This window comes from Neopsephotus bourkii, unplaced genomic scaffold, assembly GCF_033783945.1.
Source record: "Neopsephotus bourkii isolate Nb327-2 ecotype Australia unplaced genomic scaffold, CSIRO-AGI_Nbou_v1 NB_1768, whole genome shotgun sequence".
NCBI classification, from domain to species: domain Eukaryota; kingdom Metazoa; phylum Chordata; class Aves; order Psittaciformes; family Psittacidae; genus Neopsephotus; species Neopsephotus bourkii.
This window is the reverse complement of record NW_026902242.1, coordinates 1877244-1902933: the sequence shown is the minus strand read 5'-3', so window position 1 is coordinate 1902933 and position 25690 is coordinate 1877244. Positions and strand designations below refer to the sequence as shown.

Here is a 25690-nt window from a genome sequence, read left to right as displayed (position 1 = left end):
CCGAGGCCGAGGCCACGATGCGATGGGCGCGGGCGGCGCCGCTGCCGCATCCCGCTACCGGGGAGGCGGGCGAGGGGCGTGCGGCGGCTCCCGGCCCGGCCCCTCGGGGGGGGGGGGCGGCGGCGCATGCGCTTATCGGGGGGCGGTGGCGGCCGCTCTGTTCGCGGCGCCGGCGGGCGGCTGAGGCAGTGGAGGGGAGCGGAGGGGCCATGGGGACGCAGGGAGCCGGGCGGAAGCGGCTGCCGAACCGGGAGCGCCTGACGGCGGAGGACGATGCGCTCAACCAGATCGCCCGTGAGGTGAGGAGCGGGATGCGCCCCCCCCCACCCCGTTCTCCTTTCTTCTTCTCCGTCCCTCCCGTGGGGTCCCCCAGCAGCCGCGCACGCGCCCCCGAGCAGCGGGCACTAACGGTGGTTCAAGGGCAGCTCCATGAACCGTAGCATGGAGCTCGCGTTCGCCTTGGGGTTGCCGGCCCCTTCTGTCATCGCCGGGCGCTGCTCGAGTCTGAGGTGCTGGAAGTGTTCATCCGGGAGGGTACCGCGGCAGCCCGGTCGGAAACCCCTGCTCCAGCCCCTCTGTGCGGGGAAATGAGCCGTGTGCTGCCGCCGGGGTGGGTGTTAGTGGCTGGGAACCGGGAAATAGGCCACGCCGGTTTCTATGGATGTAGATACACGAGAAAACGGAAAGCAGAAGATTGCGAGATGATGCTGAGATGCATGTGCAAGTGTGCAATCGAACTTGGAAACTGGCTTATTGTCTGTATTTAATGACTTCGGCTTGCTGCTCAGTAGACACTGCGCTGTGCTTGATTTGACTTTAAACACTTAGAACCAGCTGATACCAGTTTTCTTTATACCTCCCTACCCTTGGGTACCGTTGCACCGGTTCAATGGCAAGCAGGGGGCATGAATTTGGGTTTTATGTTTACTGAATGTGACACACACAGGTCGTTCTGCATCCTTGTTTCTAGTCTTCCGATGGGGCAGATGGGCAATCCAAACCTTAGATCAGGATAAGCAGCAGATGCTGGCTGCTGCTGGAGGTGGCCATCATCTTCCCCTAGCATGGGTTATGTGTGTCTCATGTCTGCCTTGCGTTGGTCTGACCCCCAGATGGGTTACAATACTAATTGCTCTTCTAGAAGAGATTTGAGTCTTGGTTTCCTTTCCTGAATCACGTTTGCAGCAGGATCAAATGATGTGAGTGTGCAGCTTATTTCTGGTGTCAACTGGCTGTTAGATTGAGCTATCTGTAACACCATGCACCTCCTGCATCAGCAGTGGCAGCCCTGAGATGGGAAGCCTTTACTATTCTTGTGTACCGTTTTGAAGTGGTTTGTAGCTTCTTTACAATACACACAGTAGGCTAATGTGAGTGATTTGGATAGTGTTTCCACAGGTCAAACTGCTGAGGCAGGGATGGAGGTTGAGGTAGGAGGACAAGAATGTCTTGTGTCCTGGACATAAGATAGCAAGTATAAAGTGATTGTGCTCTCTGTTGGAATTTGAGTCATGGTAACACCCTAGGAATTGCTTTGGGATGAGAGTTTAAATTCCACACCTGTGTCCTGGCTGTGCTGCCATTTGATCAAAGAAAGCATCAATCTGTGATGAGACCTAAATTATCCTTCTCTGTATCACATTTCTCTCTCACTTTCACCTTTCTTTAGCTGTTATACTGCTTTTCACTGTATTGAGCAGTGGTTCTAGGTTCCAAATATTGTGTTGATTTGGTTTGTGGTTTTTTTTTTGTTTGTTTGTTTTTTGTTTGTTTTCTTTTGTGGGTGGGTGTGATTTATTTATTTATTTTTTTTTTTCTTCTGGGGACTGTTTAAAGAACAAGTCCATTTGGTCAAAATCCCAACACAGTCTTGTCTTTTATCTTTTCCCTCAAGCGCTAAAACTCTGAACTGCTAAGTTCAAGGTTCAGCGTTTTCCCATATTGTTTTAACTCTGCATTATTCTGTCTTGGGTTTTAAGCACTCATAATAGTTTTGTTGTTTAACTGCCCATTCTCCACACAAAGGGTTCAAGATTAATCCTTCACCATGATCTTTAGGACTCTTAAAAATGTAAAGCAAGCCTTTTGTCTCCTCCTAGCAAGGGTGCTGGGAGTCTTCATGGCAAGAAGGGTACAGCGATTACTGACATTTTGTCCCTTGCAGGTGTTTAGGCAAAGCTGAGCCAAAGATACCTTGTGTTTGTGTGTAGGTTTTCACTCTTTTCTTTGGTCTTCCTTTGTTATCCAAAGCCACAGATGCTTGCAAGTTATTATCAGATTCCAGAATCTCATTTTGCTGTGTTCAGATGGGAGCCTAAAAGAGCATCTGAGCCTTTATTTAGAGAAGTACTTTTACCTTGGGATCTGTTGGAGTAAGCTGAAACGCGTTCAGCTTCTGTCCTTTTGTTTTTCCTCCAAAGGGATTGTGCTGCTTTGGCACTTAAAGTGTTATGTTGTAACTTTCAGAATAACCCTCAAAATCAGCAGTACTTGCTGTACTATGTGGTTCTGTAACCAGGATGTCTGGCTCTGTATGTGCAGTCTTGCATAGATCAGAAGAGATCCTTACACAGTGAAGAAGGCAGTCCTTACTCCCACGGGATGCAAGAAGAGTCTTGAGAGGAAGTAACTACGCAAGCGGAAGGAAATTGTGAAAGTGAAGCTTATTCTAGTGTTGGGGTTTAGTAGCAGTGTTAGTGGTGTTGATCAGTAGTAGGAAGTTTTAATGTTTGAGGCAATTTCTGAACTAGATCAGCTGCAAGTAGTTTATCATCTTGACTAGACATGTTTAGAGCAGAAAGTATAGTTACTGTAAATCACCTTGCCCATCAGGTCAGTAGCAGACCACTAAATCTGTCTGGGGAGTTTCTGACTCACATGATAATAAAATTGATGGCAAATAAGTCAATATAGTTAACATACAGACTGGGAATGTCATGTTTGTAGTGGGCACAGATGATTCCTCTCAGGATTTGCTGTGTGCACACCTAATTTGCAATGTATGTACATTGGTGAAGTTTGGTTTTTTTGAATGTTAGCTCTTGCAGACAAGAGTGACACTGATCAGTGATTGGCTTCTCTGCTTTCAGACGCGTGTTGACACCAGTAGGTTATTCTATATTTAGGTCAATGGAAACTTTTGGGCTATTTTATTCTGTCTGTGAATACATGCCCAGGAGTGTTAGCAAAATCTAGAGTTTGATACTTCTGGAGGTCTGTGCCAGCACAGCCTGCAGAAATTGCATATGTGTACAGTCATTTTGTCCTCTTAGGCTGGTGTATGTGTGGTTCAGGAAGGCAGAGTCCTGGGCTGCTGAACCTTACAGGGACTGGCTTCCTGCTTGGGTTAGGTGGTTTTGCTATGGTACCTTGAGATGTTGGTTAAAACGGAATGTTTCTTCCCCTCTCCCCCACATTCCACTATGCTCTTTGCTCCCTACAGTAGTAGTTAAGTGTTACTGCTCGAGCGAGTCCAGAGGGGGCCATGGAGATGCTGTGAGGGCTGGAGAAATTCCTCCCTGTGAGGGTGCTGAGGCGCTGGCACAGGGTGCCCAGAGAAGCTGTGGCTGCCCCATCCCTGGCAGTGTTCAAGGCCAGGTTGGACACAGGGGCTTGGAGCAACCTGCTCTAGTGGAAGGTGTCCCTGTCCGTGGCAGGGGTTGGAACTGGATGTGCTTTAAGTCATTTACACCTTGTTTTGGTCAAGTTTTGCAAACAGACCTGTCACACAGCTCAGAAAAAAATTCCTGCTTTGTGCCATGTCTGTGCTAGAAATCTTCTCTTTTTTCATCCAGAACTCTTTTTAGCTAGTAAGTAATTTGAAATTAGTAACTCCAACAATATACCATTATTTTCTGTGACAGTAAAATGAAGTTATGAAGGTTGCTTCTTCACTCTTTGTATGCTGTATGTCAAAGTTTCAAGAACTGTCCTCTACATACTTACATAGTTACTATCTTTTTAAATAGCTGTCAGGATCAGTTTATGGACTGATTGTTTCACTGGCGCTTTCAGTTTGTGCATTGACTTGCATTCTTAGGGATCCAAAAATGGGGATGTTACACTACTGTGAAGGAGCGGAAAGTGCAGGTGATGAGAAATAGCTCAAAATGTAGGTGAAACCAGCCAACCAGCTTTACTGCATATGGTAAGGAGGCACGAAATATCTTCAGAAGTCTAAAGTGGACTTTCAGAGCTAGTGAAGAGATGGTGTGATCTTTGTACGTGGAATCTAAAGGCCTGGCTTTTGAGTGGATAGTTTGAGGGAGCATTCTCTGGTTTGTACAACAATTTGGGTGACTTGTGTAAACCAAGATAGAAACAGTTTGCTAAAAGTCAAAGCTAAATCAAGCAGAATAGATATTTATATGTGGGAATGCAGGCCATGCAAACTTTCATTGAACTGTTACGCAAACCAGAGTGGTTACAGCAGCATATTCCCTAAGGATGTAATAGGCAATGTCTGTGTGAAGATCTCTGTGCCTTGTTAGTATAGTGGGAAAACTTTTTGAGCAGCATTTGGCATTAGAGACGCATGAAGCCTTTTGTAAGTCAGGTAAATGTTCCAAGAGAAGCCCTTAGAAACAGTCTGGTTTATGTAGCACCAACTGCTTGCATTTGACTTTTTTTTTTAACCTTCATTTTGTTACTTCCTGCCTTTGAGTGTTATAAATGTATCAGCCCAAGAGAAGACATTATCTGAAGAAGGATGCCTGGCTGTAATTCTCTCTTCTAAAATAGAACACTATGAAAGGAGGGATGCTCATGGAGGGCTTGACTCAGCCTGCTTGACCTAAATATAGGAAGGAAGGAGGACTTTGTAGGCAATGCTTTCCAGCAGGGCATGGTAAATTGTTCCAAAATTGAGATGATGCAGCAGATGTGCTCTTCTTCATTAAACATTCCTTTTCCTTGATGTTTTGCATCTGTGTATCCAACAAATGGCATTGGCATCACTTATGATCCTTCTCAAAGGGAATGTGTGAAGGAGCAGCTTTGGATGGTTTAAGAAGTGAGACAAAACTCTTAAGACCCATCTCAGTGTATTTGAGAGGTGATTGTAGCCCATCCCAAATGCACACTCTGCCTCACAATATGCCTATTGCAACTTCACATAATTACTTGCCTGATTTTGTGTCCTGGCCCAAGTCCTCTTCAGCTGTTCTCTGGCTGTTTGAGGAAGCAGCTGTTTAAGGAGCTGTGATTCCTATTTCAGTCAAGCAGGAGACTACTGTTAGGATTAACAACATGGGAAGCCCAGCCTTTTTCTCTGCAAGCCCAAATGCTGAGCTTGCCTGCAGGATGTAATGCTAATCATTACCTCATCTAGAAGGATGTTTTTCCAGGCCTGTCGTTGAACAAAGTTGGAGCTCCAGTGTACTTGCAAGGCTTTCAGCACTGTTCGGGTCCAGTTTTTTTCATCCTTGGTTGTAAGGAGCATAATCCACCCAGCACTTCAGGCTTATGAAACAAGGTATTTGTCCCTCTTGTCAAGTCAGCAGGCTGCCAGGAGCAGCAAATCTGACGAGCTAGACCTAAGCACTCAGAGGCAAACCTTAAAATAGCAGCTCTGAAATATCAGCTGTTGTCTCGTTTGCATCGAGACACTTTTGGGGAAGAAGTTGCCTATTGGAATGGCTGGGAGGGAGGGTGGCGGTGACCAGAGAAGGGGAGCTGCAGTAAGCCATATTATCCTTCAGACAGTTGTAAGGTGGCTTTGGTAGTGGTTTGCTTGTGTTGTTTGTTTTTAAATACTAGAGATGCTTCTGAGGAGGGAAGGTGCATAGTCATTCCATCACAGAGCTTTCTGTGCTTCTGGTGTTGTCTGGTGCTCTTGCTCATCAGCCTGGATTTACTAGAGAAGGTAGCCTTGCATGCAGTAGAAAAATACCTGATTTTGGCCTTTCATCACACAGTAAAGATGAGGAAAGCGTTTAAGGGTTTCTTATGAGCAGACATCTGCTTTGGTAGGAGATTTGCCAGGCTGGTCAAGGCAGCTTTAAAGTAGTTGTGTTGGGGAAGGGGGGCATCAATCCATCCCAACACTCCCAGTCAGATGCCAGCACCTATAATAAATGCTCGGAGCGATGCAGAGCTATTTCAGCTGCTCCAGCCAATGAGTCGGCTTCATTGGAAGGTCGGCTCAGATGGGGAATAAACAAGAGATGTCAGATATGTGTGCATGGCTACAGGGATATGATATCATTGGCATCCCAGAAACATGGTGGGATGGCTCCTTTGACTGGAGTGTTGGAATGGAAGGTTGCAGGCTCTTTAGGAAAGCAGGCCAGGCAGACAGGGAGGGGGGAAAACTATATTTAAAAGGCATTGACATGGGTAGGCTTCATCTTCAGTCCTGCAAGTCAGAGCTGGCCAGTTCCTGGTGGATGTGCTTTTCATACCATAAGTAGCTGAGATGAGCGCAACTCATTTTAATGTGATCGCTGGGTTCCAGCCTGGCATCTGTCCTGTAATTTTGGTTTTGGTTTCTCATTTTAAACTCTTAAAAGTAAGCTGCTGTAAGGTAAATCACTGCTGGTGGAGAGCTGCTCTGTGCAACTAGGGACTGCAGAGAGTAATCTCTTATATTGAGTAATCTGGTGCTCTGGGGTTATTTGCAGGTACTTAGATATGGTGAGGATGAAGAACCACCAGTGTTGCTGATAGGTACCAAGAAATACAAGGCAGCAGACAAAGGCCTGGTTGTAGATGCTTTAATGGTTGAAATTAAGGCTTGATGTAGCATAACAAATACTAAATAAGGTCATACTTTGCTGGTAGGAATTTGAGGGTTTTAATTGTCTAGGGGGGCTGATCTAGTTGCTGTGCAGTGCTCGCAGTGTGTAAGTGACTTCAGGGAGGTGAATGACCATATGACAGAATTTTCTGTTGTGAAAATTTAGATCTGGTCAGGTTGTTTAAAAACTACTGCTATTGGGAGGCGTCAGAGGATATAGAAGTCGTGTATTCAGATGCTGGGGAAAAGCGTGCAAGTAATACTTTCACATTGGTGGGAATGTGCCATAACTTTGACCACTGTACTAGTTTGACTAGTCCTTATCAAGAAAGGTTGCTGGTTAGACCTCAGCTTCAAAGACACTTCCTTGTGTGTATTTGGATGGGTTTCTAATTCTGCCTTCAAACAAAATTAACCAAGCAAAATGAAGTGCGGAGGGCAGTGTGAAGGGCAAGGCTTGGGAGGTATTTCCTGATGGGCAGAGCCAGGAGCAGTTTTATGGACTAACCAGCAAAGAGCGTCGGGTGTTGAGAGAGGGGAAGACGCAAGCTAACTCTGACTAACACAGTTTGCAAAACTGAGGGTTACTTGTTTTGGGACATGGATGTATGCCTAAACAAGAACCAGGCAGAAAGGCATTTATCTTGGTTAAATGAAGCAGGATCTCCCAAGATGGATGTGACTCGTGCTTCAGCATCTAGCCTGTGATGCTGTCCTTCATCCCCATGATGTTTTGTGTTTTCCTGGAAGTGGATTTCTGGTACAGTGTGTGCTACTTGAGGGCATGGAACTCTGAAATGGGGTGTGGGGGGTGAGGTTATCTTCAAATCCTTTGAAAAATGTTTGGTTTTATTATCAGAGATAAAAGTTTGCAGATTTTAACCAAAGCAGTGATTTCTGGGTTAAGAAAGGATGGGTGTTCTGGGTATTGGCTGTAATTAGTTCCAAAGGGCACAGCTCTGATGTAAAAATTTGAGTGACTAGTTCTGATTTGGAAGCTCTGTTAAATAGATCGAAATAATTTTTGTTAATTTAGGGTCTTTCAGTACTGTTCAGTGCCAACAAAAATAAGTGTCTGAGCTAATTGCTCATTAAAAGTTTCTGACCTGGAACTGGAAAGTTGATTGCTTTGTGAGTATACTTTCAGTAAAATATACTGGGTAGGATCTGAAAAGAGGTGGATTTGTTCAGTTGCATCTGCTTTGTCTGTGTTCCTGCAGCCTGTGAACCAGCAGCTTGACATGGGCTGTGGTTTTATCCTCCTAAATACTACTGCAGCATTTAAGAGTTGAGCTGGAGACAGCAAACAGGGAAAGTGGTCTTACAGTGCCAAATCCAAGCTGTGTTCCAATCTCGGATTGTGCTGGGGAAGCCTCCAGTTCATCACTGCTGTTCTTCACAGCTCTCCTCTTCCTGCATGTTGCTTTTGTGTGCAGGATGAGAGTTTCTTGTGTGATGCAACTTAATCCTGATGCTATACTTGGAAAATCACTTAGTGCCTTCTAGTTTCTCAATGCTTTGTGGGCCCTTTTGCTCTTTGAGAAAATACTGAGATTTTAGTTTTGTATTATATGTTGTTGTACAAGTAATCAAAGCCTTTGGTAAACCAGAATTGCCACGTGCATCACCACTGCTGGGTTCCTGGTTTTAATACCTTGTAATTAGGGAGGACACTGCTTGTTATCATTGGCGTGTGAAGAAATACAAAAATCCCACTTAAGTTTCAGAGCAACAATTTTCTTTCCTTTGAGCTGTTAGGAGGTTTCTGTGAATGAGAGTGGGTTATTCAATTTGTATTCAAACTTCTGTTGAAGAAACAATCGAACTGCTTCTGGCTTCCTCAAAAATAGGCTCTCGGAGTTGGGTTTTTCCTACCTTGGACTTTTTAAGTGTAATTAATGTCACATTGATTTAATCTTTCCTGAAATGGAAAAGCTTACTGGAAGCACATTACACAAAGCAGTTTGTTTGTGTGTTTACTGGTTCAGCTGGTTAGTCAGTGCCTTGTGTTTTCATATTGCTTGCAAATGAAATGATGGTGCCTCTGTCCTGAGTGGTCCCACTGGTGACTCTTTGCAGACCATTACTGAAATCCCACAGATGCCTTGAATGCAGATCTCTTCACAGACAGAGAATGTAAAGGAATAATGTTTCTTTCCTCTTGGTCTCTGCTCTTGCATATCTTGTGACCTTTCCTTTCATCAGTAGCTGGTTTAAATTGAGTATTTTTTTCCTTTGCCTTTCTCTTCTGAGTACTTCCTGCATCCCAATATATCCTTTCTCTAATCCCATGTTTGAAAACCACATCTAGTTGAGTCTCTCTTGTTTCCTTTTACCAGCCTCTTCCAGTAGACAGAAACTGCATACAGGAGAATCTGGCACGCTAAAAGCTGGGTCAGGTTTTTAAACTTGCTCCCTCATGGCAGATGGATTTCAGACATCCCCACTTGGGTCATCTAATTATGGAGTGTTTATCAGCTAACATGCTAGGATGACATGAGAGCAAGGAAAGGCTCTTGGTGTGCTTCATATGCAGAAAAATCCTTGGGCTCCGGGCTCCTGTTGGGCTCTTGTAGCTTCATAGAACACATATTGCCTTAGGTTCAGGTGTTTTGGGTATGGCTGTTTATACTGGTGCCAGTGTACTACCTTCACCTGGAAATGATAAAACCTATTTGCTTTGGCTGATTATTGAAGGTAGCAGCCTACTGGGTTTGGTTTTGTTTCTTAATCTTTGTAATTTCTTCTTGTTTCTCCCTGATTGCAAACTGGAAGTTGACTCAGTTGAGTTGCCAGGAGAGCAGATGACGTAACTTTGTGTTCTGTCTTACACTGGCATGGTTTTGGACAAGAAACTTAAACTCTAATGATCTGCATCCCTGTTGCTTTGCTGTGCAACGGAGCGTTTCCCAGGAGCTGTTTTCTTTAAGATGCCCCTTCTCCCACGTGAAGTGTGTGTGTGCTTGTCTTGATTTTCTTCCTTTGCTGAATGTGTTGCTGAACTCTAAGAGGATTTACGATGACAAATATGATGCATCAACATCTGTTGAGAATTGAAGTGGGCTTTTGGGATGTTTTTTTTTTTGGTGACACCCAAAGGTCACCATTTTGAGCTATTTCATTGTCTGTTAGATATGAAATGTAAATCTGCCTCCATGTGAAATGAGTATGTTGAAACAGTAATGCGACCTAACCTTTACATGAACTCTGCAGGAATCTAGGGGCTCTGGGAAATGGTGTGCTTGTGTGTGGATACAAGGGATAATGTTGGTCTATCTAGAGAATGTCAGGGTTGTATTTATAGAGGGTTACACAGTGTTCTTTGTAATATTTGTACATTCTTGTCTAATTACCCAGGGGAAAAAATATCATTTTATTTAGTGAACTAGAACAAGTTGAAGTTCCTCCATGTGCTGGTGAAATGCTTTTGTGTTGCTGATGGAATAAATACATACTGTCAGACTTCACAGTTCTCAGTCTAGCAGAAAGGCATCTGGTAACCCAGAACTTGTGTAACCAATCCACCAGTCTAAGCAGTGTACCAATTTAGCATTAGAAAATAAAGATCAATGGGTTTGTAGTGAGCTGGGCTCAACCTGTTAATACAGAAGAAAACCTTTTATAGAGGTCTGCATTATCTGGAGTTTCTGCTCTGAGGTCTGCTGCCTGTGCTGCTGTCATAACAGGTCTGCTCCTTCTGTTTTCCTACTATAGAATCAATACAGTATGCAAAAAAGTAGTCTAATATCTTGCATATGACCTCTGCATATAGTGATTAGGGATATATGCCTTATGTGTAACACTTCTAAGATTGCTTGGTGTGCCTAGGGAGCTGGTAGGAAATCATAAGGGAGTTGGCTTTTCATTGTAATTTCCTCTAATAGAATGTGATTCTTAAAGGGCTGATCTTTTGCAGCTGGTTTATTCCATTCTCTCACCACTTCTTGTCACTTGCCATTTTTTGAATACAGCTGTTCCTGACACTAAACTAATTGATTGACACAACTTCAGTGTTAAATAGACTGTGAGAGTGAAGATGAAGTTTTTAGGTCTGCTGGGTGGGAATTGGTGTTAGGGGAAAAAAAAGGAACAAGCAAAGAGAGGACCTGACTGGGGGAGGGCTGTCTCTATCTTATGCCAGAGTGGTGTTCTTTGATTTCAAGAACTCATATGGCTGTGAAGGTCCCTTTTGTTGTACAACTGCACAAGGTGTGTGTAGCCTGGTAGCATCTTTTGAACTGAATTCACCTGTTAGTAAGGGTTAGGACACAGTTTCTCCAGGTAATCCTTTATAGCTCAGACCCAGTTTGGATACAGTAATCCTGTCCCACCCCCACACAAAAGCTGTCCAGTTGTTTCTTAAACAGCGCTGGGTTTTTTAGCTTTAATCCTAGCTCTTGGGGTGTTCAGCGCCATCTTCCTCTGCGCAAGTTGTCTTGACATGTCCTGGTGCTCTCCAGGAATTCCTCTTCCTATGGGTTGTGGAATGGTAGCAAACATGAGAGGATAATTCCTGTCTGCTGGCCAGGTGAGGGTGTCTTGTGGATACAATTTCTTGAACTGGTTGTAATTGTGAAATATGGAGGAGAGTGAAAGGTGTGTGTATATGTATAGATAAATAGATCTATGTATAGATTTGCTAGGTCTCTTACAATGGCTTGACAAGTGTGAATGTTTTCTCTGTGTTAATTTCCTGCGTGTGCTTTTTCTGCAAACTGAATGTAGAATTTGGCTCCCCTCAAGAGATGTGGTGTGGGTGCTGCTTCTGGATGTTTGAAGTTTGATATCTGTGCTTAAAGGACAGAAAAAATCACTGAAGCATGATGTAGTAGAACCTGTTTACCTGTACTCTGCAGCAGCCAGCTGTATTGTAATTTCATCAGGCTTTTGTAAGGTTGTTTCTGTGGACATAGACATGGTAAGCATGTGTATACGATTTATATATAAAATAAAGGTGCTTCTCTGGTGATGCCTCTTGCAGGGTCTTTCATACAGTTTATGTACTAGACTTCTGATCTTCTCCAGTACTTACAATGACTCTAGGTCCTTCTTTCAAACTTCACATAAAGTCAGTGTAGTTGAGGTAATGAAAACCATTGCCTTACAGGTTATAACAATTACACTGTATCCAACAAAACATCATATTGTAAATGTAATAAAACTCTTTATTACCAGAATGCTTTATTATCTCTAATCAGTCTGAAGAGCTAGATTTAATTAAATCTGCTTGTGGATGAGAACATTCCAGCCATGGAAAGGAGCACTAAAGGTCATCTCCAGTTTTGAATTTAGGATTACATGTAAAAATCTGTTCTGTCTTCCATAGAATCCTAGAATGGTTTGGGTTGAAAAGGACCTCAGGATGATCCAGTTCCAATCCCCTGACATGGGCAGGGACACCTCACATTAAACCATGTCACCCAAGGCTCTGCCCAGCCTGCCCTCAAACACTGCCAGGGATGGAGCACTCACAACTTCCCTGAGCACCCTGTGCCAGTGCCTCAGCACCCTCACAGGGAAGAGCTTCTGCCTTAGATCTAACCTGAACTTCTGTTTTAATTTAAACCCATCACCCCTTGTCCTGTTGCACAGCTCCTGATGAAGAGTCCCTCTCCAGCATCCAGTGTTTTCATTAAGTTAAAAAAAGTGTGTGCACAAGTGTATGGGGGGGAGGAAGCAAGGGCCACACAAGGGACAGATCTGATGCTGGTGCAGGGCAAAGCAGCATCTGACAGTTCTGAGGTGCTGGCACAGGGTGCCCAGAGAAGCTGTGGCTGCCCCATCCCTGGCAGTGTTCAAGGCCAGGTTGGACACAGGGGCTTGGAGCAACCTGCTCTAGTGGAAGGTGTCCCTTCCCATGGCAGGGGTTGGAACTGGGTGAGCTTTAAGGTCCCTTCCAACCCAAACCATGCCATGATTCTGTGACAGGGTCTGATGGTACAGCCTCAGCTAATGGTCAGGTAACCCTCTGTGTGGTGTTAACTTGTAACTCTAGAAGTATCTTGTGTACTTCTGCGCTCAGATCTTTATTTCTAGTGCTTTGATTGCCATGCTTTAAGAAAGGCTTTTACTAACTTGAAGGAATTAAGTAATCAAGTGATTACTTAATTACTTATCAAGTGGTACGTGTGACTAGTCTTTCCAAAGACTGGAAAACCTTTTGATTTCTGTTCTCGATGCATTCTTATTCCTTGAGAACACTGGGGTGCTCTGGTCATTTGAAATTAACTCCAAAAGGAGACTTCATTTTTCCTCACCCAGGAGAACTTGTATTCAGTGTCAGGCAGGGCATATTATTTGGACATACTGTGCATCACACAGCCATTTTATATACAGAAACATCACATTTCTAGTACTCTCTTTAACATGTTAAGCTTGACAGAATTCCATCTGAGACCCAGTAAGTTGTTACACTGGCTGGGTTTGCTACTTGCTGTATACTGGGGAAAAGAGGGAAAGTATGGTGTGGCAAATCCAGGTATTTAACATCATATGTTGAATTGTTTCCTTCCAAATAGAAATGGCTAATACAGTAGTTACGTGATTTGTTTATTGTCAGGCTATCTTCAGTTTGCTTTTGCTTCAGTTCTGCCACAGGACTGCAGACAGGTGGGTGCAATGGATATAATGTTCATCCTAATACTGCCAAAATTGCATATTTGTATAAATACACATTTGTGTTTGTTTCCATTTGTATAATGGAAAAGTGTATAAATGGATTTAATTTCCAGTTCTGTAGTGTTGCAGTAAGTTTGTTTTTTTCCCAAAGTGTGACCTCGTTGTACAGGAAACACCTTGGGAAGTACAAAGGTGAGATTTGCTTTTATGTAACATAATGGGTCTTGTGGACAGTCATCTGCTAGAATTTTCTGTCTGAATGTTTCACATTATTAATTTGAAATAACTTTTCTTGCACAATAGTTTTAAAGCAGGCCCGGTTCTACAGTGCATGAGAACACTTAGCCTGGGGAGAATCAAGCAATAAATAGTTTTATTCCCTAAAGCAGTGGCTCTTGGCCAACTTCTGTGCTCTTACTCGTCAACTGCTGCTCTTAATTCTGCTGAATTCAAAGTTTTCTTATCTCTGAAGAGCAGGAATAATTATTTATGCATGATTTGTACTCCCGAATGTCCTTTCATTAATGAGACACTGAGGTTCCTTGGTTCTTGCAGGCAGTTCATTCAGGATCCTGGCTGTGACAGTGCCTGTGTGACACACTGCAATCCAGTCAATATAGATGTTGGCTTCAAAGTCTCCTTGTTTCTATCTCGGGTTTTGAGCCAGAACCCTGTGGCACATTGTAGGGCTGGCAATGCTCAGTGCAGTGCTCACTGCAACACATTTCTTCCTGTTAAAAACAATCACATTTTCACCATTAAGGTCTCTTAAAAGCACTTCAAACTGAGAGCTGAGGCTGAACATAGCAGTGAAGCTTCACTGTATTGATTCATCTCCTCATCCTGGTTGGTTGCTTATCCTGTGAGTTTATGCTATGTAAGAATGAAACCCAAGACAAAAAACCCCAACAGACCTACAGCTTCCTAGAACTAGCTTGTCAAGCAGTGCTTGTTTTAGAAATGTGCTAGTTCAAGGGCAGGACTGAAACTCAGGGTAACACCATCAAATGCTCCAGTAGTCAGACGTCAAAGTTCTCTGGGTTTGGTTGGCTTGGATGGTTTTTAATGTTACTGCTTTTAGAAGATAATATTCTGGGCAACTTCTTTCTCATTTTCATGTGGTTCATGCTCTCGTCAGCTGTCTTCATTATGGAATATTCTAAGCTCCCCAAATCAAAAAGTTTTAGTCTTATTTTTGGTTACATTTAAATGAAGTGCAGAAAAACAAGGGCCTGCTTTTTTTCTGTTGTCTGGTGGCTTTTTCTACCATAGCGTTGCTGACAGTTCCAGGGAAAGAGTTATGGCTGAAATGGAAATGGGGAGTGAACATTCCTCACTTGGACATTGACTCAAACCAAAACCAAAGTGATCCTGGCTTCGTACCACGGGAAAACCTATGATTCTGGTAATGTCAAATGCCATGTTTTACAGCTTCAACACTTACTTGGGGGGGAGAGGGGGGAAGGAAAAGTTGGTTGTGCAAAAAGTAGAAGAGAGAAAAGGAAGCAGGTGTCTTAGATCTTAAAATACCTTTGAAAGCAAAGTGCTGGTGTTGATCTTAACATTTCCTTGGAAGCTGTGCCATTAAGGAAGGGCGCATGATACTGTAGACCTGTCCAGTGTCCCAGTAAAGCCGTTACCCTCCTGTGAAAGACAGGGGGGAAATAGTGCTCAAGTCTTGCCTGACTAGCATAGGTACGTGAGAGCATGGTACATCTTTATCCCCTGTTTCTTAACTCCCCAAGCAGTCACTTCCCTCACCTTGGCCTGTTTCCTGTTTGAGGAGTGAAGCAGTGCCAGCTCTGGCAGGGCTTAAGGCTGTGCCTGTGGTTTAGCTAAGTAGGGTGTCATAGGAATGAGCTTCCTGCCCTAATGTTCTGTCTTTTTCCCTTCCCTGCTACTGACTCATGCTTGGAATCAAATGAAAAAGTTAACCCCTTAAAAGGGGGGAGGGAACCCACAAATGTTTCTGTGAATTTGTGAATGCAGGGAAGTGGTTTGGTTTGTGGTGGTTGGTTTTGGTTGTGGTTGTGGCTTGTTTTTTCCTTTGGAGTTCGTATTTTACCTCGGTGCGGGAAGCGTACTAACTGCTTGTTCAGGATGAAGAAGGCCAAAACATGAACTGGCCCAGTCTCTCCAGTTCAGGTCACAGCCAGGGGGCAGAGGTCATCTGCAATTCCATTCTGCAGCAGATTAGAGATCTGCACCAGCTCTCTGTGGTTCAGCATCTTGGGCATTAGTGAAAGCATTACGAGAAAGGCCTTTTTTCTTTGTAAGAGACCTGTCTCTTCCTGCTTGGATTTGACAGGATAGGAAGCCACAATTGAAGGACTATTAATGAGATTAATTGACTGGAAGGCTAACCCTGATGCAACCAGTCCTTCACCTACTTTCTTGTCATGATGGTTTCAATCTAGTGTTGGCCTTTAGCATTTGAAATCAATTACAAAGTGATTACATTAGGTGGAATTGCACTTCATAATCCACAGCCTGAGTTCAGCAAAAATTTCACTGGACCTACTTATTGTGAGTATAAGCTGCCTAGTGCAGTGGATGGTGTATTTATGATACTTATAGAAAAGCAACCTGGTTGAAGTTCAGGAGCAGAACTGTCAGCTTTATCTGTTCCTCCTGCTCTCAGAGCAACAAAGCTCTGTGTGAAGTGTGTGCAAGCGGAGAGGGGCAAGCATAGCTCAGATCCTGGCCAGAAATGGCATGCGTCTCTGCATATACATCTACTTATGGTCAAAAGACTGAATAACAGTGAAAATCTTGATTAGAGCTTTGAACTGTGATTGCAGTGAGGTTTTTCATTTCCTCATCTAGGAAAGCAGACAATGTAGCTGATTTCTTTTATAAGATCCTGTTGCACCCACTTGCTATCCAAAGCTAGACCTTTGTCAAAAAAGACATTGAAAATGACAGCTGAGAGCTAAAAAACCACACACATGTAAAAGAGGAGGGACTTCTCATGTTTGATGCTGTTGGGATGCTTTTAAGGGTTAATGCAGCATTCTCTGAAGATGCCTCCCCATTTTGCAGCTGCAATACTAATATCATATGGTGAAACCCCATAGTACTTTCGCAGATTTGGTTTGTGAGAGTGAAGCCTGCAGGACAGTAAATCTCTGCATAACTGCAACTGAACCAGCCTCTGTACTACCAGTTGGGTATCTCTCTGTGGCCTCCCTCCTTTACAGCTACAAGTCCTCCTATCTCTCCTCTTCCTCAAAGGTGGGAGGATCCCATTGCAAGTGTCTCGGTGTAAGTCCCTGATGCTTTCAGGTTGTCCTGTAGATCCTTGATGCTTTCAGGGTGTCCTGTAGGTCTGTGATGCTTTCAGGGGTTCTGTTTCACATTCCACTTGAAATTGGTTAACATACACTTGAATACGGCTAAAACTTGGATTTTCTAGTTGGTAGACAATGTCATGTGAGGTCCAAATACATGTGGAAGTAAGATGATTTTATATAAAAGCTTCAGAGTAGTGTCAGTTCTTTCTGACACGTTCTCAAAAGTCCATATCCTTTCTCCAAGTGAATTTTGGGATTTGCTGGAAAGGAGAGGAGCTACAGACTTGGATGTGGATGGTATAGCTTGTTTCAGTGCATTGAGTGAGTTAGTTCCATCGCCCTGAGCAACTCGGTGTGATTAGGTTATCAAATTGATTCTTTAAAAACCAACCAAACAACAAACCCCAACCAAACCAACCCAAACCCAACCAACAAACCACAAAAAACCTCAAAAACATGACTCAGAGCTTTGATTTGTACTGGTAATTTCTGCTAAATACCTGACTCTTCTAATGAATGTGAATTAGCCTTATAAATATCCTCCAAATACAATTAAAGGAAATTACATGTTGGGGAAGTAAAGCTGAAGCTGCTGTGTTGGTGAGGACTAATTGGCCCTAGCAGAACTGAGTTAAAAACAAGACCTCATAGAGAAAGAGGCAGCTTTCTGGGAAAGGTTTTATTGATACTTCTAGTTAGAAGAAATAATAGTGTTTGCATACCTTGTGCATCAGAATTGATTGTTGTGTCAATTCATTATGGCAGATACGCTGTCTGTGTATGCATGTGAATTGGATTTTTGAGAGTAAACCACAATGTCACATAAACTCTCCTCATCTCTGTAAAGCTGTAGCTTTATAGTGTCCTGGTGTATCCGAGTCCTTAAAGCTGCTTTTTGTGGTGGTGTCTGGCTTCTCAGCAATGAACTAATGGCAGTGAGTTGAGAGCGGCTTTACCTGGCATGAACATGAAGACTGTGTGCTTGACAAAAAGAGGGAGCTTGAAGATCCCACATCTTTGGCAAGGCTTCTCGTTGTCCACGGGGTGGGAAGTGGGAGTCAGTTTCTAATATTAAATCCCATTCGCATACCTCTTTTTTCCCCTTTCCTGCAGTGTGGATGTGTTACGTAGCCATCTGTAGAGATGGACGAGCAAGGAGTCCCCCATGAAAGAATTTTCATACCGGGGCTAGTCAATGCTAAATCTCCAGTCTCTGCTTGGATTTTTGATGTCTTGAAGGATAAGTCACTTGTGTCATCTTAAACCTGATCTCCTCTCCTTACCCTTTCCCTTGTTGGACGGGAAGGGTGAGAGTGTTTCCTCCAGTCATTCCCTTGCAGGGAGGTGGACAACTGATGAAGGGTTGTGTTACATGCTGTAGTTATGAGTTATTTGGAGGTGGCCAAGTTGGTCAACAGCTGCAGCCCTCTGCTATCATGTGAATGGTTTGCTTTTTGCCACACTGCTTATTTTAATGAACTCCACCTGTACATAGTTTAGTCCATAATAGAAAGCAGATTGCTGAGCTGGTGGTGTGTGTTTGCAGTGCCATATAGATGCTGTGAAATGTTCAGTCTGCTGGGTTGCAGATGAAGGTTAAATACGAAAGCGAGGTGGATCCCTTATTGTTTAGTACAGAAGTAGTTCCCAAACAGCTGCAATTGTGCCTAAAAAGGAAGGAGATTGCAGGGGAGGGAAGGGCGAGGCAGCAATTGCTTAGAAAGGAGCTGGTATTTTCCTGAAAGAGGCAGCTCATAATCTCTGAAATGTGTTTTGTAGTTAAATCCCTGTGTATTTTTGTTTGTTCCTTCACCACTCCAAAAGTCCTGATGACAATGGCTTACTATTCAGGATTTCCCTGCTATTGAAAGTGATTTTTCTTTCTAGATTCTCTGGTTTTATTCAGGTAGTAGCATATTGGTGTAGAAGCTCACTGTCCTGTTCTTTAAGTCTTGCTGAGATAAATGTGACAAGGGAAACACAGAATGGGCTCATTTTAAGGTAAATTCCAACCAAAATCAAAGCACTTTCCTTAAAACAGAAAACTTAAAGTTCTTTTTCTTAAGATTAGGCTTTGTTAATTAGACTTAAATGACTTAAATGTTTTTTTTTTAGCTGCAGCTTATTCAGGTAAAGTTGCTTCTGCCCGAGTCTAAATATATGAAGCATGGCACCCAGAGCCATAGTTGGCTTACGGAGAATGTATGATGTAGCATATTTTCCTTTTCCTCTGCCATAGGTTAAATATCAATCCTCCACCAGCATACCACACCAAAAATAAGGCTGTATAAATATCTGAGCACATGGAAAAACAACTCTTCTCTTACTACCACATTAGAAATTAAAAGAATTACTCAATTTTAGGCACTCGGTGGGGACCTCTTAAATTAGTACCAATTCTGTGAACCCAAACATCCCAGGTTTTAGGCAGATTGCTGTAAATGAGCAGGGCAGTGCTGGCATCCGCACCGAGATGACCGTTATGATGCCGTATGTCAGAGGAAGTGTTTGACAGCTTGCAACAGCTTCCAACAGCTGGTGGTTTTGAACTAAACGTGTATGCCAAATTAGGTAACTTCATGGTGCTTTTTTTGCTCTTTGTATTCCCCTTGCTGCTCCTTAGCGTTGAGTGTTTCAGTGAACGCATCTGACGGATAGGAAGCACAAGAACTGTGCTGTATTCAGGAAGAAACACCCCCGTAGCAGAGACGGCTTAACTGGCTGTGAAGAATAAAAGGCTGATTTAAGGAGAAAATACTACTTTTGTACATAGCTTGCGCACTAGAAAATGCGTACTTGTGTATACTATTCTGATGCTTCTTTAAGACCAGGAATGTAATGCTCTACTTAGATTTAGCAGAACTGTGCCTCTGTATGGACACTTACACATTAGCTGTTACTGTCAAGGCTATGGGTAATTTTGTTGGATTCGGAACAGTGCTAGTGCTTTGTTTCACTGAGGGACTATGAAGCTGGGGACTTAAGTACTGTTAATGCTGTAGCAACATAGAAGAGTCCATTAAAAAGTCCCTGGTAATTATGAAGAGCATTGATACCTACCAGAGATGAAGAAATCTAGTTATGGAGGGTGATGGGTACTGTGAGGAACACACAGCTTTTCTAGAGTCTTGTTTTGGCTTTTGTGTCACCAGAATGGCATCCACTAGTGGTAAATGCATTTAACAAAACTAATTTTGGAACTATAGGTCAGCACTTTAAATTGCTTTCTCCTTGCTGGTCTTACAACTAGATCAGGTCTTAAGATTTAGAATAAAAGGAGTTTGAAGCCTCATTTCTTCCTTCTCTGGCAGATACTGTTACACGAGTGAGCGAACATGGTTGTTACTTGTTGTGCAGCCTGTGTTCTTTGTGAGTCAGACTCCATTTTTTAACACTTGGATCATTTCCAGCACTAGGGTTTATTTGCCTCTTATTACTCAATTTTCCTGTTGTTCCTCATCTGTTTCTTTAGTTAATGACAGAAAGACCTGTGGCACAGATCGGCTCTGTTGTCGGGGGGGGGGGGGGGGAACACTTCACAACATGGCTGTGATGAAAAATGGCCAATTAAACTTTTTCATCATTCCTTATGGAGATACCAAAGGGGGATGAGCAGAGAAGTCATTTCCTTACCACCCTACAGTGCAGACTGGGGATGGACAAGGAGTGATGGGCAGTGTTGGTTCAGCTGTGCCACTGCTGCTGCATTTGAAAGCTGAACAAAGGACAAGGGAACTGTAATCTGTTGAGATACAGAAGCATCCCTTGGCTTCCACCAGCAGTCTAAGTCAGGCTCTTTTCTTAGTGCAGCAGACTTGTGCAGCAGTGTATCTCCCACAGAAAGAAGCACATGGTGGGAACACTTTTGCCATCTGTCTCTTGTCACTCGTATCCGTCTAGTTAAGACTGGAGCTGTTGTTGCTCTGGAGGACAAAGCAGGACGGGTGGCAGCTGCCCTGCTATAGCAGTGTGTGTTAATGCCCTAAGGAGATTGGCTCAAGCGGTGCCTGCCCATAAGCTACAAAAGAGGAATAGTGCAGGAGGTACGGATTCAGCGCAGGAGAAATGTGTGAATTCCTCTTGTAAATGCCAAAGCTGTCACCATGTGAATATTCAGGTTCTGCAGCTGCCTCTGTGGGCTGGTCTGAGAGTTCCTCATTGATCCTCTGGATAGGGGTCTTTATGGGATTGATGATAATTGGCCTATTTAGAGTTCTTTCTGCTGCAGTGAAGTTGATGCAAGAACATGGCAGAAGCTCAATTCTGAACATCATGAAAGGAAAAGTATACCCTTCATCTGCCTTGGTGGAGGTGAGGAATGGCTGTTCTTTCAACTGATGCAGTATCATAGCAAAATGTTAAAGGTCGAATAGAGATGGTTTCTTATATGGGAATTATGCTTAATACTCTCAACAGTACACTTATGTAAAATGTACAGGACTAACAAAAACTACACAAGGAGGTAAAGAGTTTGTATACACTTCAATTTCTTTATAGCAGAGATGGCTAGAATGAAAGCTGTATGGTGTTCTTCTGTAAAGAGGTTGGAGTATAGGATTTTCCAGTGACTGCCAGAAAGCTTGCTTTGATTTGAGGCACATGGGGCTGAATGAAGGTGAGGAGTGGATTTTAGTAGTAGCAAACTAAAGCTGTCCCCTACTTTGCTACCTATGTGCCATTTTGAGGACAAAAGCTAAACAGCACGAAACATCTAATATAGAGCACACATCATGTTTAATCCTGATCAGCTAGTTTATTTCAGGTGGGTGATGGCATAGGTCAGACAACTTGGGTAGTATTGACCCAGTGATGGTATCAGGGTTATAGTTGGTCTGCGTTGCCCATCACAATGACACTATGTTACACAGTGTAAATATTTAGACAGGTGAGTTGTGATCTCAGTTGGTTCCTGGATGCCATCAAAACACACACAGTTGAAAGGATATTTTATACATAAGGTGGCAGGAATAGTAAGTATTTGTGAGAAGTAAATACAGCAGAGCTGTAGGGATGCTCCATTACATGTCACCTGGATGGTTTATCTCCAGAGCTGCTAAACCTGAGCCTGGTGAACAAACCAAGCACAGTTTTGCATCAGGCTTTTAAAGTTAATGAACCTGCTTGTGTTTTAGTGGGAAAATCTTCCATCAGGGGAGGGCAGATCAGGGCAAAGATTTTTCTGGCTCAGAAATGGCCACTGGAGAGGTGGACCTGTAAGTATCATCTTGTAGTGTGTGTAAACGTCTACAAGATGATACTTACAGGATGTGTGTATGGCATCCTTCGCAGTGGCCACTTGGGTGGCTGAGCTTTCTTCTTATATATAAAAGTAGTACCTCCCAAGTCAAACTTGGACATGATTCTCCAAAGTAAGCGTGTCTTTTGCTGCCTGCAGTAAGCTAAGCAGGATCTTGTGTCTGATATGGAAAGTAAAATGCCATCAGTGCACATGGGGAGATGCAGCGCTTGTTGAATCTGGTGCTCGTGTCCAAGGGTAGTTCCTGCCTGATGTTCTGTTTGACTCCAGCTTCGGTGGCTGCAGGGAAGCAGGCTCTGCAGGCAGAGTGTGCTGCTGGGCTGGCTGCCAGGGCCCTGGAGAGAAGCTGCAGTGTCCTCAACAGGAAGGCATCCAGCCCCGAGGCTTTAAGATTGATGTTTTGTGGATGTTCCCCACTGAAACCACTGTGCATCTCTGCTGATGTTTGGAAATGTCAGACAACTGGGACACCCTTTCCTCCCACCCCTCAAAGCACTGTTTGGTGTAGTGGAGCTTTATTCCTAGGTTGGAGTGGAAGAAGTCTCCAGAGATGAATAGAGGTTGGGCTAAGGAGCTCTGTGGCCTCTGGCTGTCCCAGCTACTACTTGCCCAGTGCCCAGTATCTGTGTTCAGTATTTAGCCTGCTGTAAAGCAAATTCTGATATGCGCTTAATATGGAATGACCTCCTTCTGAATTAGACATTGCCTAAGTTCTGAAAAAACCAGGGCATTAGCTATTTCTTGCAAAGCTAAAGAGCTGCTTCCATGGACCTATCTTTTTATGCAGAGTTTCCTTAGGGTGCTATTGTGCATTTATTTGTCTCTTAAATAATGCATGGATGGATTTGTATCCTGCTGTTCAGATAAAAAATAACATGGGGTATTTGATACACTTGAAATATTATCAGACATCCTAATTTCTATCTACTAAGTGTGCCTTTGATACCGATTCCTTTGTGACGTGTTCTTGGGTACGTTTCCTTGTGTTTAGGTAGTTGCCAGCATATTAGCTGTAGGATCTTTGCGGGTGTAGCGTGTCACGTTATGGTGGTCTGCTGATGTGAACAGTTTGTTGCAGCAAAATGGTTGTAATGGCATTTTTGTCAAAACCTTGACAGTTTATCAAGCTTATCCCTAGTGGAATATACAGGTGGATTTATGACAGAGCTTCTTCCCTTTGAAGAGATTTAGCCTTGCTTTTCCCAGGCCTGCTATGAACGCTATACTGAATCTGCATAAACTGGAGTTTATACTCCAATGGTTTTTCTAGTCTCAGTACTATAGGCTGTCAGTGACGTGGACTTTGCTGCAAAATGGAAAGGTCTCACGAGTGTAGTAAGTAAGGTAACTGGGGAGTGTCCTGTGAACATTCCGGGTTGTTTCTAGATAACTTTGACATTGCCAGACCTTCAAAAGCCCTGTCAAGTTAATAACTGTGCAACCTTTCCCCCCTTGTATGAATGGAGCAGTAACATGACTTGGTGTTGTTACTTACTGTGACATGACCGTTTCATGGGTTCTGGAGCTGGAGGTTTTTACACCATTGAACATGTTTTATTTAGAGGAATCAAAGTGGTTTGAGTTAAAGGGACCTCAAAGCTCATCCAGCTCCAACCCCTGCCATGGGCAGGGACACCTTCCACTAGAGCAGGTTGCTCCAAGCCCCTGTGTCCAACCTGGCCTTGAACACTGCCAGGGATGGGGCAGCCACAGCTTCTCTGGGCACCCTGTGCCAGCGCCTCAGCACCCTCACAGGGAAGAGCTTCTGCCTAAGAGCTCATCTCAGTCTCCCCTGTTCTGGCAGGTTAAAGCCATTCCCCTTGTCCTCTCCCTACATGTTTTTATGAATTAAGAAACCCCCAACAAAACAAGCTCTAAGGAAACCCAATTGTACAAAGCTGAACATGTTCATGTTCTGGTCAGACACTCTGCATTCCCAGCTTCTGTCTTCACTGGCTTAAATGTGCTTTTCGGAGAAGCATTGCATCGCTCCCGTTTTACTTTATGCTGCTTGTTCTCTGCTAGCAGCTGTATGAAGGCCTGTCTGTAGAGCAGGAATCCTACATCTCCTGTGCAGACTGAGGCTTGATGACCTCAAGGTTTTTTTAAAACCTTTTTTGGCACCTCTATCTCTGTGTATAAATAGCTCACACGTCTGTTCCTCAGCACTGGCTAGACCTAAAGTAGCGTTAAATGCTTCTGTGAGGGGCAAGTAGGCTTTCTCAGTTACTTGCAGATGGAGCATATCCAAGCTGTGTGCTATATTTACACACTTGCATTCTCTAACAAGTTGTACTCCATCAGACACATGCAGAATCTGCAGATTTAAAATGCATGCCAGTAAAAGACTTAAGAAGACAGATCAGTCTGCCCACAATCACTTTGTCTCTAGCTACTGGCAGCAGCTCTCAAATTTATTCATACAATTATTTAGGTGATGCTTTGAGCAGCATTAATCCCTGGATCTTTGTAAGAGCCATTTGAAATGGTCAGGCAGTGCTACTTGCTTCGCTCTTTGCTGTGAGTAGCTGCATACATTTGCCATTCGTGTCCTCGAGTCTCAACTGATGGTGGTTTTTTGGTTGCTTGTTTTTGTGGTGGGCAGGTTTTGGGTTGTGTTCTTTCTATAACTGGCTTGACATATGTACATTTTTATCAGCATGCTACTTGTAATGCAGTAGACCAGAGCGATTTACACTGCATGAGGTACACTGGTGCAATATCTTCATGTAACTGCCAGGGAAGAGCAGGTGGACACTGGGAGATCAGCAGGGACAAAGTAATAGATTTATGTGCATGTGCAAAAGGTCAGAAGGAATTCTCAGTGACTTGGAGGAGATGAGGCAGCACCTCAGGTTTCAAGAAGCTGTGTGACTTCCTTGCTTAATTGGTGATGTTGAGCCCTGGAGATTTGCTGCTTATTAAAGCATCATTGCTTCTGGCGACATGGAAGACCTTGAGGTCTTCTTTCCAAACTGTAGTTAGTTTAAACTCTTTTACTGTCCAAGTGTGCGAGGTGTCATGTCTGTAAGCATCATTCAAGCTTTGGAGAGGTTGCTGTGAATCTTCCCTGAATGTTATTCTCCATGAATTCTCTCATAAGAGAAGAAATTTAAGTTACTCTGGTGTATAACTTCCTTATGCATTGCTTTTCTTCATATAACCTAAAAGCCTATTTTAACTTTAGTGACCTGTATTGTGATTATTAATAACATTTGATACTAACATTCTTGAATGGTGACCAGCAAATCTTGTATTCTCTGGCAGACATGCTTCTAAAACCAGCCATGTTTTGTATGTCTGTGGCTCGGAGTAATTCTGTATCCGTAACAGATGTCTGCCTTTAAAAAGCCAGGGAAGCATGAGAGGCAGTCAGAGCTTTAATAAAAGTGTGTCTGAGCAACTGATGTGTGCAAGGTCTGTTCCCAAAGGAACAGAGAGCTTGTTGCTTTGGGTTTGAGTGTTTTTGTCTGAGATACTGGCTTGCAAGCCACTACGCTGCATTGGAGATGAATTTAAAATCCTCATTCTTTTATGATCCCTAGTATAGTTTCAGGTAAATTCAGGTTCCTATTTTTCTCCCTTTTTCAGGCTAGTAGGGAGGTGCATATAATGAAACATCTCCTGAGGTCACTGTAGATAATCCCAGAGGGATAAACCTGGGAAGGGAAGGCAGTACCAAAAAATACAGGAAGGATGGGAAGTCCCACAGCCCCCTGCCACCTTTGGCTAGCTTCTTTGCATAGGTGGTTGAAATGCATTTGGTAAGGCTAATAATTTAAGGGG

At 43.5% G+C, this 25690-nt stretch overlaps 1 protein-coding gene across 28 annotated transcripts in view; it reads left to right on the top strand.

Annotated features, from left to right (window-relative positions):
- Positions 1-144: 144 nt before the first annotated feature.
- LRRFIP1 (LRR binding FLII interacting protein 1) overlaps positions 145-25690 on the top strand; it is a 107193-nt gene continuing 81647 nt past the window's right edge. For all 28 annotated transcript variants that reach the window (XM_061379082.1, XM_061379081.1, XM_061379080.1 and 25 more), the window contains exon 1: positions 145-299. In XM_061379082.1, the coding sequence (XP_061235066.1) occupies positions 210-299 (90 nt within the window). In that variant the 5' untranslated portion in view covers positions 145-209. The remainder of the gene's footprint in view (positions 300-25690) is intronic.